Source organism: Pogona vitticeps, chromosome 9 (assembly GCF_051106095.1).
Source record: "Pogona vitticeps strain Pit_001003342236 chromosome 9, PviZW2.1, whole genome shotgun sequence".
NCBI lineage: Eukaryota > Metazoa > Chordata > Lepidosauria > Squamata > Agamidae > Pogona > Pogona vitticeps.
Window position 1 is genome coordinate 12,571,324 of NC_135791.1, and position 13,682 is coordinate 12,585,005.

The 13,682-nt window shown below is 40.2% G+C and overlaps 1 protein-coding gene across 1 annotated transcript in view; it reads right to left on the reverse strand.

The window, feature by feature from the left end:
- Positions 1 to 4,876: 4,876 nt before the first annotated feature.
- Positions 4,877 to 13,682, reverse strand: part of MATN1 (matrilin 1) — a 35,855-nt gene continuing 27,049 nt past the window's right edge. The window contains exons 4-8 of the mRNA XM_078380207.1: positions 13,208 to 13,333; positions 10,031 to 10,438; positions 9,009 to 9,161; positions 8,004 to 8,084; positions 4,877 to 4,938 (exon numbers count right to left, since the gene is read on the reverse strand). Coding sequence (XP_078236333.1) covers positions 4,886 to 4,938; positions 8,004 to 8,084; positions 9,009 to 9,161; positions 10,031 to 10,438; positions 13,208 to 13,333 — 821 coding nt within the window. The 3' untranslated portion in view covers positions 4,877 to 4,885. The remainder of the gene's footprint in view (positions 4,939 to 8,003; positions 8,085 to 9,008; positions 9,162 to 10,030; positions 10,439 to 13,207; positions 13,334 to 13,682) is intronic.

Below are 13,682 nucleotides of genomic sequence, written 5' to 3' on the forward strand. Positions count from 1 at the left end.
AAAGGATACAATGAGGGTACTGCTCCCAAGATACATAGACAGGGCACAGAGTAAAACCCAAGCATTTTAAACAACTTAATGTCTTTTCGGCCAGATCAGCTGTATCAAAGGGTACTAAGAGAATGTGGAGCTGTAATCTTAAGAATCTGTATCTGTAATCTTTGAAAATTCTTGGAGAATAGATAAGGACTGAAGACTGGAGGCAAGTAAATCTCAGAGCACAGAGTGCTGTCCCTTGAAGATGCCAGCCACAGAGACTGGCAAAACATTAGGAAGAACAACCTTCAGAACACGGCCAAAGAGCCCGAAAAACCCACAACAACCAAATCTCATTCTCTTCTTCAAAAGGAAAGAGAGAGAAGATTGATACAACTACTGACATATCAGCCAATGGAAGATTATATTTTAATTCCCTGAGTCATGTCAGAAGTATGCTAATACATAGAGCATTTCCTCTACCCTATACTATTATCCCTCCTGCCAACCTAGCAGTTTGATAGCATGTAAAAATGCGAGTAGATAAATAGGCACCACCTCGGTGGGAAGGTAACAGCATTCCATGTCTAGTCGCGCTGGCCACATGATCACGGAAACTGTCTTCGGACAAAACGCTGGCTCTTTGGCTTGGAAACGGGGATGAGCACCGCCCCCTATAGTCGAACACGACTGGACAAAAATTGTCAAGGGGAACCTTTACCACCCTTACAAATGAGGACAGGTCAACTGTAACAGAATCCTGAAAAAAATACAGCTGGCAGACCTTAATAAAACCTTAGTCCCAAGGGTCTTATTTATATTAAAAATTGGGTGTTCTTCAGAAGTTTAGTTAAGAGCAACATGTCTCAGATTTGCAGCCTTCATCTCTACTATGCCTGGAAACCGACATTCCCTCTAAGTCATGTGGGCGCACAGCACTGCATCGGGTGCATGCAACCAAGCCAGTGTTTTCACCCATTTGCTTCTGATCATGGCCAGCATCCTGCATGCACAGGGCAGAGCCCCTGTGCAGCGCTCTGGAAAATTAGATGGAATGTTGCTGGAAACCAAGGTGGTGGTTGTGGAATTGTGTGTGAAACAAAGAACTGTTCATGTAACTCATAACAGTCCTTGAAGTCTGTTAATAATGCCATCTATGCTTCCAGGTCAGAAAAGTATGATTTAAAGCGTGGCATTCTACGAGTAACCTCCAAATATGAACATTTACCACTAAAAACTGGCCAGAGTTCAAGCATTGACATTTTTCAGAAACTTGGTAAGAACAACCAAAGGGTGCCCTTTGGAACAGAATCTGTAACTGAGTAGAAGACTTTCTTCGATCCATAGTGCCTAGAGTTTTAAATATCTAGCATCTAAAGTTTAAAAAAATACCGGTATATCACTGACTGAGACCTTGGAAAGTTACTGTCAATATTGGGTTGGCCAGACAAATCATAGAATGATTGAGTTGGAAGGAGCCAATAAGGCCATCGAGTCCAACCCCCTGCTCAAGGCAGGAATAAAAATCAAATAGATCTCACAGACAGTGTCTTTCTCTTGAATGCCTCCAGTGTTGGAGAGCTCACCACCTCATGAGGTAATTGTTTCCATTGTAATACTGCTCTAACTGTTTGGAAGTTTTTGCTGATATTTAACTGAAATTTGACTTCCTGCAACTTGAGCCCATTATGAAGTATTTGAAAAGTGCTATCACATCAGTCTTCTTTTCTCGAGGCTAAACTAGCCCAATTATTTTAGTCTTTCCTCATAGGGCTTGCTTTCCAGTCCCCTGATCATCCTGGTTGCCCCCCCCCTCTGAACTTGCTCGAGTTTGTTGATATGCTTCTTAAAGTGCAGTGTCCGGAACTGGACATAGTACTCAACATGAAATCTAACCAGTTCTGAGCAGAGGGAGACTCATCGGATTTGGAAACTTAATGAAGCCTAAAATAGAGTGGTCACATTTGGCCAGATAGGTGGGGTTTAAATGAAATAAATAAAATAAATGAATGAATAAATAAATAAATGTTCATCTTGTGATCTACAACAATTCCAAAATCCTTCTCACTTGTAGTATTACTGTGCTAAATATTCCCCATCTTGTAACTGTGCATTTGTCTTTTTTTGCCAAGTGTAGAACTTTGCACTTATCCCGGCTAAATTCCATCCTGTTATTTTCATCCCAATTCCGAAGCCTGTCAAGATTTTTTTTGAATTTTGTTCCTGTCTTCCAAGGTATTAGCTAATCCACCCAATTTTGTGTCCTTTGAAAATTTGATGAGTATTCCCTGTGAGGAAATTGAAGAAAATTAGGACTTGTAGTCATGTAAAGATGGAGTCTGTGTAAGATGAATTTAAAAGCAATGGAATGTCATGAGACTATTTTGCAGAGTTGCATTGCCTGGTACAGAGATAAGGATGCAAGGTCATAGAGGCCCAGAGAAAGACCAAACAACATACCACTTAATTGCAGAAAAGATAAGCCACCTGGCTTTGGAATCTTCTTATGTGAAATCTGGGCGGCGAGCTGTGTTACACCCACTTGGACTTAATTGGTTAACACCTTGGAAGTGTCATAAAGAGGATGGTCCAAAACCATTTAGAAAAACTGTTGTTCATGTATGTGAAGTGTTCATTCATTTGTGGGGGATGTTGTGGAATGTGAGAGGAGAGAGGTTTGCATTATGAAGAAGAAGAGGGGGGAGAGATAGCCCAGCTTTTAGGCGAGAACATGTAATGAGAGGAAGATGATTACTTAGCTTAGTCTTAGCTGTTCTTATTTTACTTAGAAATAGCAGATTTATTTAATCTTTGTAACAGATGGATATGCCAAATACTTATGCCTTAAAGCTAAAACTGTATTCTAATGAAACTACTTTATTTTCTTAATAAAACAAATATAATTTTTCAACAGAGGACTGGTCTCTTGAAACAGCAGGACTTACATCTAAATCCAGTGAGGAACTGAGAAGGTCACTAAGTTGCTACTGGGAATTGAGAGGTCCTACCTGGCAAGGCTGTTGTACTATTAAAAGAAGCACATGGTCAATGGTTTGTTGCTTTGAAGGCAAGCAAAGGTTTCTTTTAAGGTCAGGCTTGTCCATGGGGCTTGTGCTATGCACTTCTGAGGCTTATGGGACCTACATCAGGCGATAAAGTTGCTAGTTTTGTGCCCGCAGTGACTCCCTGTCCAACATCATTATCTCTTTAGGGCAGACCTGGGCAAAGTGCGACCCGAGGGCCACATATGGCCCACTAGCTGCTCCTGTCCAGCCCATGGACAGTTTTGAACATCAAAACCATTTATAGTTTTTTTGTCTAAAGTTGATTAGTTGCTTATCTTTATCATACTCCAAAAATCTCTTTAGTATTTGTGAAGATTAACAAGTTTAAAATAAAAATAATCATAACATCACTGTTTCATTTTATTTTTAAGTAAAGTTGGTTCGACCCTTGGACACAGTTCAGATTTTTCATCTGGCCCCCCCTATAGAAATTAATTGCCCACCCCTGCTTTAGGGAGAAGTGATTGTGAGCTCCCTCATCCAAATACTTAGTTTGACTTCTAACAGAAGTCTGAGAAATTGAGGGGAGAATTCAATGCTAGTAGGGTGGAATATAAACTGATACAAATAAAGTTTAATCCATTCATGCCCATTAAGTGTTTGGAACAAAAGAAAACAAAATCAGTGGTATAGACTGCAGGTTTTTTTCTCAGTGGACTTTAATGTTTTTTTTCTAAACATATACACAAACAATTTTTATGACATTTCTGAATACTTTTGCTATTCTGAAAAGCCCTTTACATAGTCAAGTATAAATATTTGAATACAAGCCCCTAAAATTTTACCACTAGCCTAATCACTTGGAAGGGTACAGTGGTGATGGCTTCTGTATGTCACGCAGCATAGCTTAGTATGATTGGTAACTTCTTTATCAATGGAGTCCAGAGATTGTTCACGTTGAACATTGTAAACCATGCTGTGGGTTCATATTAGATTATGGCTTCAGAATAAGCTAAATCAGCATTCAGTTATAACTAGGAGTGATGCTAAAGAAGGATCATTATAAAGTTGAGAAAAACATCATAGCCAGAATCCCCACCTCTAATAGCAGTGGCCTGCACTGTTTGCTTGTAATGATTCTGACACTTTAGTTTGCTTCAGGTGTGGTCACTAAGATCACGAGAGGATTGTGTAGGTGAGAAGTGAGGAATCATCTAATCTCATTGTGCTAGTTAAGCTGTCTCGGGCAATTGTGAATAAGACTGTAGACAGATCCATACAAAACATGACTTGACCCTATACAGCATAAGTGAAAGGCTGTCGTTGATCAGGAGAAATGTCATGCACCATTTTCTGAAGATCTATGTCTTCTTTCTTCTTAAATCACAAGTACGAATTTGCAACAGCAAAAGTCTCTTATCCTGTATGTCACACTCCACATTCCCTTATAGTGTTACCTACTTACAGATAAATGTTTTATGCATAAATTATAGTTTGCCATTTTCAAAAGAAGCAACATTCAAAGTCACAAAAGTTGAATTCAGTTCTAAAGCAAAATGAGGAGAACCTGGTGAACATTCACAAAACACATGAGAAAACACATTATGGAAACAGGATGAATGTATATATTAAGCTTTAGATTAAAACAAATTATCCAGGTATGTACTGAATACATGCATATTCTATAATGCAAGGAAAGTTTCATGCAGTTTGGTACACAAGAATGTCTAGCGCATTACCATGAGCTATACCCTACCATTACACATTTTTCCTCTCTCCACATGAAGGCAGTTGGACTAGCAGAGGTTTCTGTGACATGGCAGAAGAGCTGCCCATCCATATCTGCCAAACTTTTTCCATATGTGTATTTTAGATTAGAAACAAAAAAAAAATGGTTTTTCTTTCTAGATGGTGATCCTGTTTTCTAAGGCAGCAAGCTTTTTTGACACCGCTTCCAGTGAGCAAGAATTAAGGATAATACTTGATGATTTAAGAGAAGTACAGGAAATAGAAGAAATTCTTTCCAAATATTATTCTAATTTACATTAATAAACTAAATACACAATGTTTGAAGACACATAAGGACATAAGAACAGCCCTGTTTAGCTCAGTCCAAGTTCTATCTAGTCTCATATCTTGGCTTCCCACAATTGCCAGCTGAATACCTCACAGAACCCCACAAACAGGATGTGACTGTATGTACCCTTTATTTCCCCTGTCTGCCAAATCTCCTACCTTGCTACTCTATGGTGTAATCTGAAGATGTATGAAACAACAGTGCCACAGAATCTTAATAAATCTGAGATTGGGCAAAGCCTAGATGAGACTTCCAAGAAACCCAGGCCAATTATACTGAGTTTCATGGAAGAATGACATGAATGTTAATACATATAAACATGATACTAATCATTTTTAAACTGGCTAATATATCTGTCTTCCATGAATTCCCTTGTAAATATTTCTAAGCTTATTGCTAACACTGTATGAAGTGGTAGTTAATTCCATATAGAAATTAACAGTTGGTTGGAGAAATATTCTTTTGCCTCTCCCGAATTTACTGCTTGTTGATTTTATCCAAAACTCCATTGTGCTCTTTTGAGAAATATACATTCTACAATTTTGAATGTCCATGATCCTGTCTGATTTCAGAATATAAGCAGGATAGAGCCTCATTGGTTAGCACTTGGATGGGATTTCCGAAGGAATTCCAGATATTTCTAGTCAGGGATAAGAGAGAATCCTGCCTCAAACTCTGGAATACTGTGGCCAATCAGAGGTGACAATACTGAGTTTGCTAGGCCAATAGCATGACTCAGTATAAGGCAGTTTCCTATGTTCTCCGCACCGCATCTTCTGCACAGAATGCACAGGAATGGTATGTAAACAATCTTACAAATTGGTTTAAGCAGGCTTAACAAATGGACTGAAACAAGGCCTATACTCATCTTTGTGCCCCTTTGGTCTGCATGAGAAAATTCATTTAAACGGTGCCTAAATGAATACAAATCATTAGTTGATGTAGGTGTGGCATCTGCCCAGGTCATGAATATTAATGTGCTATCTGCATGGACCAATGGGAGTGCTGGAGAGGTGGAGTCATGATATATGAGTCTCTGCAGGGGGGAGAGATTGGGGTTTGAGAGTTTGGAGTTGAGAGAGAGTTTGGGAAGGTGGTAGAGAATAGAAAGGAAGGTTGTTTTGTTGAGAGTTAACAACACTGAGTGAACTTTCATTTCTAGCAACAATAAACAATTTCTATTGGGTTCTTTTGAAAATGACACATTGCCTTGACTTCTGTGATTAATAATGTACAATGTTTAAGTAATCAACTGGTGGCAGCAACACGACATGTAGCTTGTGCCCTGTGATTGGTGAAACAACCAATGGACAGGCCACACATGCATACAGACAGTGATGGTGGGTGACATTGAGGTAAAAAAAAGTAAAGGTTCCCCTTGACAATTAATGTCCAGTCATGTTCGACTCTAGGGGGCGGTGCTCATCCCCGTTTCCAAGCCATAGAGCCAGCATTTGTCCGAAGACAATCTTCCGTGGTCACATGGCCAGTGCGACTTAGGCACGGAACACTGTTACCTTCCCACCTATTTATCTACTTGCATTTGCATGCTTTCGAACCGCTAGGTTTGCGGGAGCTGGGACAAGCGACGGGAGCTCACTCCGTTGCGTGGATTTGATCTTACAACTGCTTGGTCTTCTGACCCTGCAGCACAGGCTTCTGCGGTTTAGCCCACAGCGCCACCACGTCCCTCACTGAGGTAAAGACGGGCACAAATTAAAAATGAATTGCAAAATTAAACAAAAATAGCTAATTCATCAATTCATATTTGTACAAATCAATGCCTCCAACAAATAGGAATCAATGAATACAGTATTTGGTAATTTTTGAGTCATTGATTTGTTGGGCTATAAAATGGCCCTTCAAGCACCTAGAGATACCTAAATTGCACAGAAGCTTCCCTGACTCTCCTCTAGAATTCCTCCAAGTTTGATGAAGATCGGTTGTTGGATGTCCAAGTTATACACCCACAAAGAAGGCTTCCAGAGGAAAATTCCCCCCAAGCACTTAGAGATACCGGAATCACAGAAAGGTTTGACTCTCTGGTACAATCCCTCCAAGTTGGTTGATGATTGGGTTTCCCCAAGTCAGCTGCTTAGGAACCCAATCTGTGGGTGTATAACTTTTGGATGTTCAAAACCCATACTTCACCAAACATGCAGGGCTTGCATAGGAGAGCCAGGGAAAGCTTCTCTGTAATTTTGGTGTCTCTAGGGGATTGTTTTATAGGGTTTTAAAGCAAAAATGATGAATTGATTCACCAGAAAAAAATCATAAATGTATTATTCATGATTCGTCGACCTTGATGAATCACAAATCAAAACAAATTGTCTTTATAGTGACGATTATAGTGAGGCCAACTGGACAAGATTTGCACTATCTGAACTAGTCCTCAAATTACTCACAAAACTGATCTATTGAAAGAAATTTCAACATGTGCCTTACTCAACTGCCCTGAATAAAGTTGCATTACATGATTATTTGCTCCCTCTCACTTTCTAGATATTTACCCTTTGATCTCACTATATTAATTGATCAGGCAAATACTAAGCCTTGCTACCCAATCAAATACTGTACACAGTTCAGCCAGATATGAGTAAATAAGGACTGCCAAAGCCACTTACCTTATGGAATGCTTCCTGCTATTTGTAGAGATCATCACCCTTAGAGCTGCTGAGGGCAAATGTGCATCTTGCTATGCAGAACTGGGAAAGTTGTAAATGCTAAGCTCCATTCTTTCCTACTGATATAAAACAGAGTTGCCCATCCTCGTTTGTCTCTAATCCCCTCTACCAACAGAACCAGGAATATTATCTGTCTTCCCATTTTCCAAGCACACTAGAGACGTCATTCTGCTAAAGAGTCGATTCTTCCTTCCATCCTGCTCCCCACTAAAGCATGAATACTCAAGAATACTCTGTATTAAGTAGCTGTCAAAAGGATATGTTTCCGTGTCAATGCCTTTATGAGGTTGTCAACCTTCTTCTGGAATTTCACAATAGCTTCACATTCACATGGATCTTCCTCTGCAAAAAATAAAACAAAATGGCTCATTAGATAATAGTTTTCTGGGTTGGACAGCAATTAAAGCATACAAAACTACCTCCCTCAAGCCAAAATTATAGGGACAACTGCTTCCCCAAAAATCAATAATACTATATGAACTTATGGTTTTGAAGAGGGGTGGGCAATTCTGTCAAGCTCAGTTGTGCTAATGTTCCCATTCCCCCATGGATAGATCTGTCTTGCCCCCATTTCTGCATCAAATGGGCATGCTCAGTCATGGGTAATTCTTTGAAAATAGGCACACACACAAATTCTGTATATGCCATGTCTCCTTTTTCAAATATAGATATTTTTCCAAGCTCTATCTCAGTGATTGATGTGTTTCTGGGTGCATTTTTCTCCCAAAGTAAACATTTCTGAGAACATTTTTAAAGCACATTATGTATGTGTAGGTTTCCCCAACTTGTTTATTTGGAAGTGGGAGTTATAAGTTGTAATTAATTTTTTTAAATGGCAAACTGTGTTGGTAGTTGATGTTTAAGGTCAGGAAGTAGGGATGTAGGCCAATATCCTATGGCTAGCCCCAATAAAAAGTAGGACTCCTAAAGAGTAAGCCAACTCTTATGTAAATGATGTTGAGCCAACAGATCTACATGAGTTGGGATTAGCAAAGTTCATCTACATGAGTTGGGATTCCCCCTTTCTCTTGAAGTCCCCTCTGCAATTCCTAAATACGTTTTGAAGGGTTGAATAACACTCCATGTTTGTGCCATGATCTTTCCTTGACAATTAGCCTAAGTTATATAAACTTAAAACATCCTGTTCCACCCATATATGACATACAGTAGGTTTGCCATACTGCTAACCTGTTCTACTCTCTCATTATGCTCCAGTGTTTGCCAGGGGAAAATATATAAACTTGTGCATATATAAACTTCACATACCAATACATATTTTACTCTGCAACTTCTTCCCAATTTGATTAATGGTTCGAAAATCAGCAGTGTAAAAGTAATGCTCTGCCACTGGTTCTGAGGCAATTTCTCGAAGTTCATCTTCAACAGCGTTGCCGACTCCAACAGCGAACATCTTGTAACCTGAAACAAACAAAAGATTGTTCACCTGCCATCGGGTGTGAAAGGACAACACCTGTTCGAACCTTCTTTACACAAAGAATGGATGCAACAGTGGTGCACTAATCTATATTTAGAATATATCTTGAATTTGTATCCTGATTTATAGGCAGAGATAAATCATGGTTTCTTAATTTGAATGGAATGCAAATTGCTGTTTGGTAAATTACTGTAGTCTTGACTCTAGCATCTGGAGGAGGTAAAGCAAAGCCACAATTATTTTGGTACCCAGGGCAAGCAGCATGGAACATGTCCAGTGCGCACGTGTGTGCACACACATGCACACACTCACACACACATCTTCTAGCCACTGCAGGATCTCATTCATCTTCTCTGGGTGCCTTCTCCACCCAGCACAAGGCCCACATGGGAATCAAGCAAACTAGGTAGGTAAGCAAGCAGGTGGTATCTTCACCACACTGCTGAATCCCTGGAAATACAGCAGAATTACACAATCTTCCTGGCTTAATTGCCAATCTTATGCATGCTGCTTCTTTGAAAATTGTAGGTATGTCTGCAGCAAACCAGGAAGGAAGGGATAATAGGAAGGGAGATGTGGGAGGCATGACCTCAGGGCTTGGGGAATAGATTAAGAGTATTTGCTGCATGGTTGCCTAAAATATTATACAACCCTGAGTCCTGTAAATGCAGGATAGCCCACACCAAGAAATAAATAGCTGCCCAAGTAACAATTTGTGTATCCTCTGGGTCAAAGTTACAAAATTGAGGTAAAGTAAATGAAGGCATATAGCATGCATCTTCAGTCTAATAAACCAGAATTTATCTGGCTGACATTCCTATGTCTGAATTAGTACTGATTTCTAAAAGCCTACCTAGTTCTTTGGCTTTCTTGGCAGCATCATTGATGTAGTCCTGTGACCGTCCATCTGTAAATACAATTGCTACTTTGGGGACCCCAGGTCTTGCTCCGCTGGAAGGGGTAAAGGAGCTGTCCACTAGGTACTTCAAAGCTTGGCCGGTCATGGTGCCTTTCTCCATGTAGGACATCCTTCTCACTGCTGATTTGATGTCTTGTTTGTTCTTATATTGCCCCAGTGGGAATTCTTGCCTGACTGTACTAGAGTATTGGATCAGGCCCACCTGTGCATTTTTTTCTGACACATCCAGAGAATCCACAATCTGGTTGATGAATCTCTTCACCAGCTCAAAGTTCTCAGGCCTCACACTCTTTGAACCATCAATCAGGAAAACAAGATCAGTGGCTGCCCCTCCGCTGCAGGCTAGAGAGAAGCAAGCAATAGAAACAAAAGGTAGGAGCTGAAGTAGTCATCACTTAAATAAAAGCCCACAACCTGACACCTGATGAATTAGCTGTAATTAGCCACAACAATTTACACAAACCTTACACAAACACCAATAGGATGTGGGTTATTATTTCACTTTTTTTAAACCACCCATTAATATCCTGATTGTACATCCCAGTTCAAATCAGCATCCTTGCAATGTCAGTTATTTTCTAAATTATCCGTGCAATTGCTTCTGCTGTCATGTGATAACTTATGTGACCCTTGCTGTCACTTAACCATGGCAATGTTAGATACCTAGCACAAGAGATTTGTTATTTCTCCAAGAACTCTAAACTTCAGTTGACTAAATGGGTGGGGTACAAATTCAATACAGTAAGTAAGTAAGTAAGTAAGTAAGTAAGTAAGTAAGTAAGTAAGTAAGTAAGTAAGTAAGTAAGTAAGTAAGTAAGTAAGCAAGTAAGCAAGTAAGTAAGTAAGTAAGTAAGTAAGTAATAAATAAATAAATTCAAGTGTGAAAGTGTTCTTTGTGTTTAATTTTAATTTGTTATTTTTATCTGTGCAAGAGGGTGACAATTATTTATCATTGAAAAAGAAATGAAAGAGAGGCATTTTAATTAGCGGGCACTCGGGGTTTTGGAGAGTGGTCCAGTTTGGTCCCAAATCACAGCATTTAATAATGGCATTGGTTGTCTTTGAGTGATTGGCTCCTGCCATTGAGTAGACTTTGTTTACTTGAAATGTTCAGATTTCCAAGCAAATTCCTTGTTCTGCCAGTGGCAGTCAGTGCAAACTTTTAAACTGGTCTATCTGTATACTCTGTTGCTTTTTCTGGCCCTTTGCAGGCCCTCAAAGAAGGTTAGTTAAGGTCTGAGGAAGTTACGCATGTGGAGGAGTGGAGGGGGCAAGAGTACCCTGGGTGGAATATTTAGGCAACTGGCCCATGGCTTTGTATGAATAAGTCACTTGTTATCACCACTTGCTGATGTGATCTTTGACTCACACTTCCATGCGCTCACCTGCCACATGGGAAATTGATGGATAATTTCAGTAGAGAAGTAACATGAGTAGTCCATTTAAGAACAAGAATGGACAGTCACCTCATAGTTGCTTTTGGACTACAGCTCTAATTGGCCCAAGCCTGCTTAAATTAAAGAGGGCTTATGCAAACTGTGGAAGGTCACAGTTACCAACTCTGCATTTAGACAGAAGGCTAATCTGTCTAGACACCGGGATTAAATTGCACCTTGATTCTGCAAATATAGGCCACTTGCTTCAACGTGAAGAATTTAAATATGCCAGCAGACAGAACATGAGGTTCCAGGAGTGTCAAGAAAACAATGATAGGCTCTCATAAGCCATCTCATCCAACCCTGTCTGTTTGATCCAAGAAATTCCAAGGCTCCAAATAATTGTCTGTTGTCTGCTTAAAGAGCTCAAGTCAGAGAGAACTCATTGTCCCTTTAGATACTGTGTCCCATTAACTAACTTCTCCAACCATCAAGACACTTTTCCTCACTGCTTAACGAGAATCTTTATTTATGTATATATCTAACATATGCCTCCCACACTACTCAAAGGTCTCTGGGCGGAATCTTCTCTCCTATACATTATATTCAGGTAAACTCAGGCAGTTGGATATCTGGTTGCAGAGCCAGAGGTCAGGAATTCTCCACTCTGCCTCAAAAGAAAGTAGCCACCCTGTAGAGACCTGAGCAAACGGTACAGTCCCAGAGTGCCTCCAGCCGAAAGAGATGGTAGACCAACCGCTTCTGAAATCTACATATTTAGGAACCCCTGAACAGTTGTCGTGGGTCACAAGCAATTTGAGGACACATAATTATTATTAATGGAGGAACAAATCTTTGTTGTGATGTTATGAATTCATAAAGACTTCAAAAGTTATCAATAGATTTTATTCCTGACACATTTTGGTTTAATGAGACTTCATAGCACTTTATTATCTTGCAAGCAGCTCCTCACCTGGCACCTTGTTGGTGCATGGAACTCAGGGGCATACATTTTTGAAGCATCCAGTTTGAGCTATGCTGGTATTGGGTTTTTGTTGTTGTTGTTGCTTTTGTTAACTGATTTAAAATTTCAAATCTTTGAAAAGTTCATTGTGTTTGCAACACTCAGAGCCCCACAGAATCACAAGAGTTGTACAACACCATGTGGTCTTCAATCTTCTCTTCTACCTTTTTTAGTTCCCAGTTGCCCATATAATTCTCAACAATTTTGTATCCAGAGCTGTCTTAATCTCTAAAGAGGAATTAGAAGCATGATCTAGGTCAGGGGTCCCCAGCTCCTGGTCCGCGGCCCGGTACCAGGCCATGGCCTTGGCAGAACTGGGCTGCAGAACTGATCTCCACTCCTCCCCACAGATGCATGCACACCCCCATGCACACACACACACCCCACATGCACAGATGCACACACTCCTCCATGCACACATGCACGCATGCCCCCCCCATGCACGTATGGATGCCCCCTGCATGCATGCTAAACCGGTCCACAGTGCCAAAACGGTTGGGGACCACTGGTCTGGGTGATACTGTAAGGGAGAACTGAGGATTGGGGCCCTTATTAGGAAAAGCAGTAAAGCCCTCTGTGTCTTGTCTGTCTGTATATCATGAGATAAGATTAACGCCAGAAAGACAGACTACTTCCTGACTTTTGAAATGCGGGTGCATTTATGTGATTTCTATGTTAATGCACTTGCCCAGCTGAAACAGAATTAATTACCACTGCAGGTCTTGCCATCAGCATTCAGCGTGAATCCCTCTTTACAAGCGCAGGTGTAGGAGGCTCCTGAACTCACACAGATCTGCTGGCAGTCATGGTCTCCAGTAGCACAAAGGTCTGAAACAGCTGTAGAAGAATAACATGGAGTTTTGAGATATACCCTACAAATCCTGACACATAAGTGGCAGGATTTCATAGAAAATCAGTGGGGTGCTCTTTTTTCCAAGTTGCACAGAACAGAATTCAGGAGACAGAACTATGTAGGGTTATAACTTGCACCATTATCAGATAGCATTTTAAATCCATTTTTAAAAGCCATAATTAATTTTAGAAGTAAGCATAAAAAAGGACAAAAGGGATGGTGTTGCATTAAAAAAATCACCTTTCTTTGCCCCCACTTTTTTTTTACCTGCAGGTGGAAAAATAGAGGAGCCCTGCCTTGTTTCCAATTAGAAAATGATTTTTCATTGCAAAA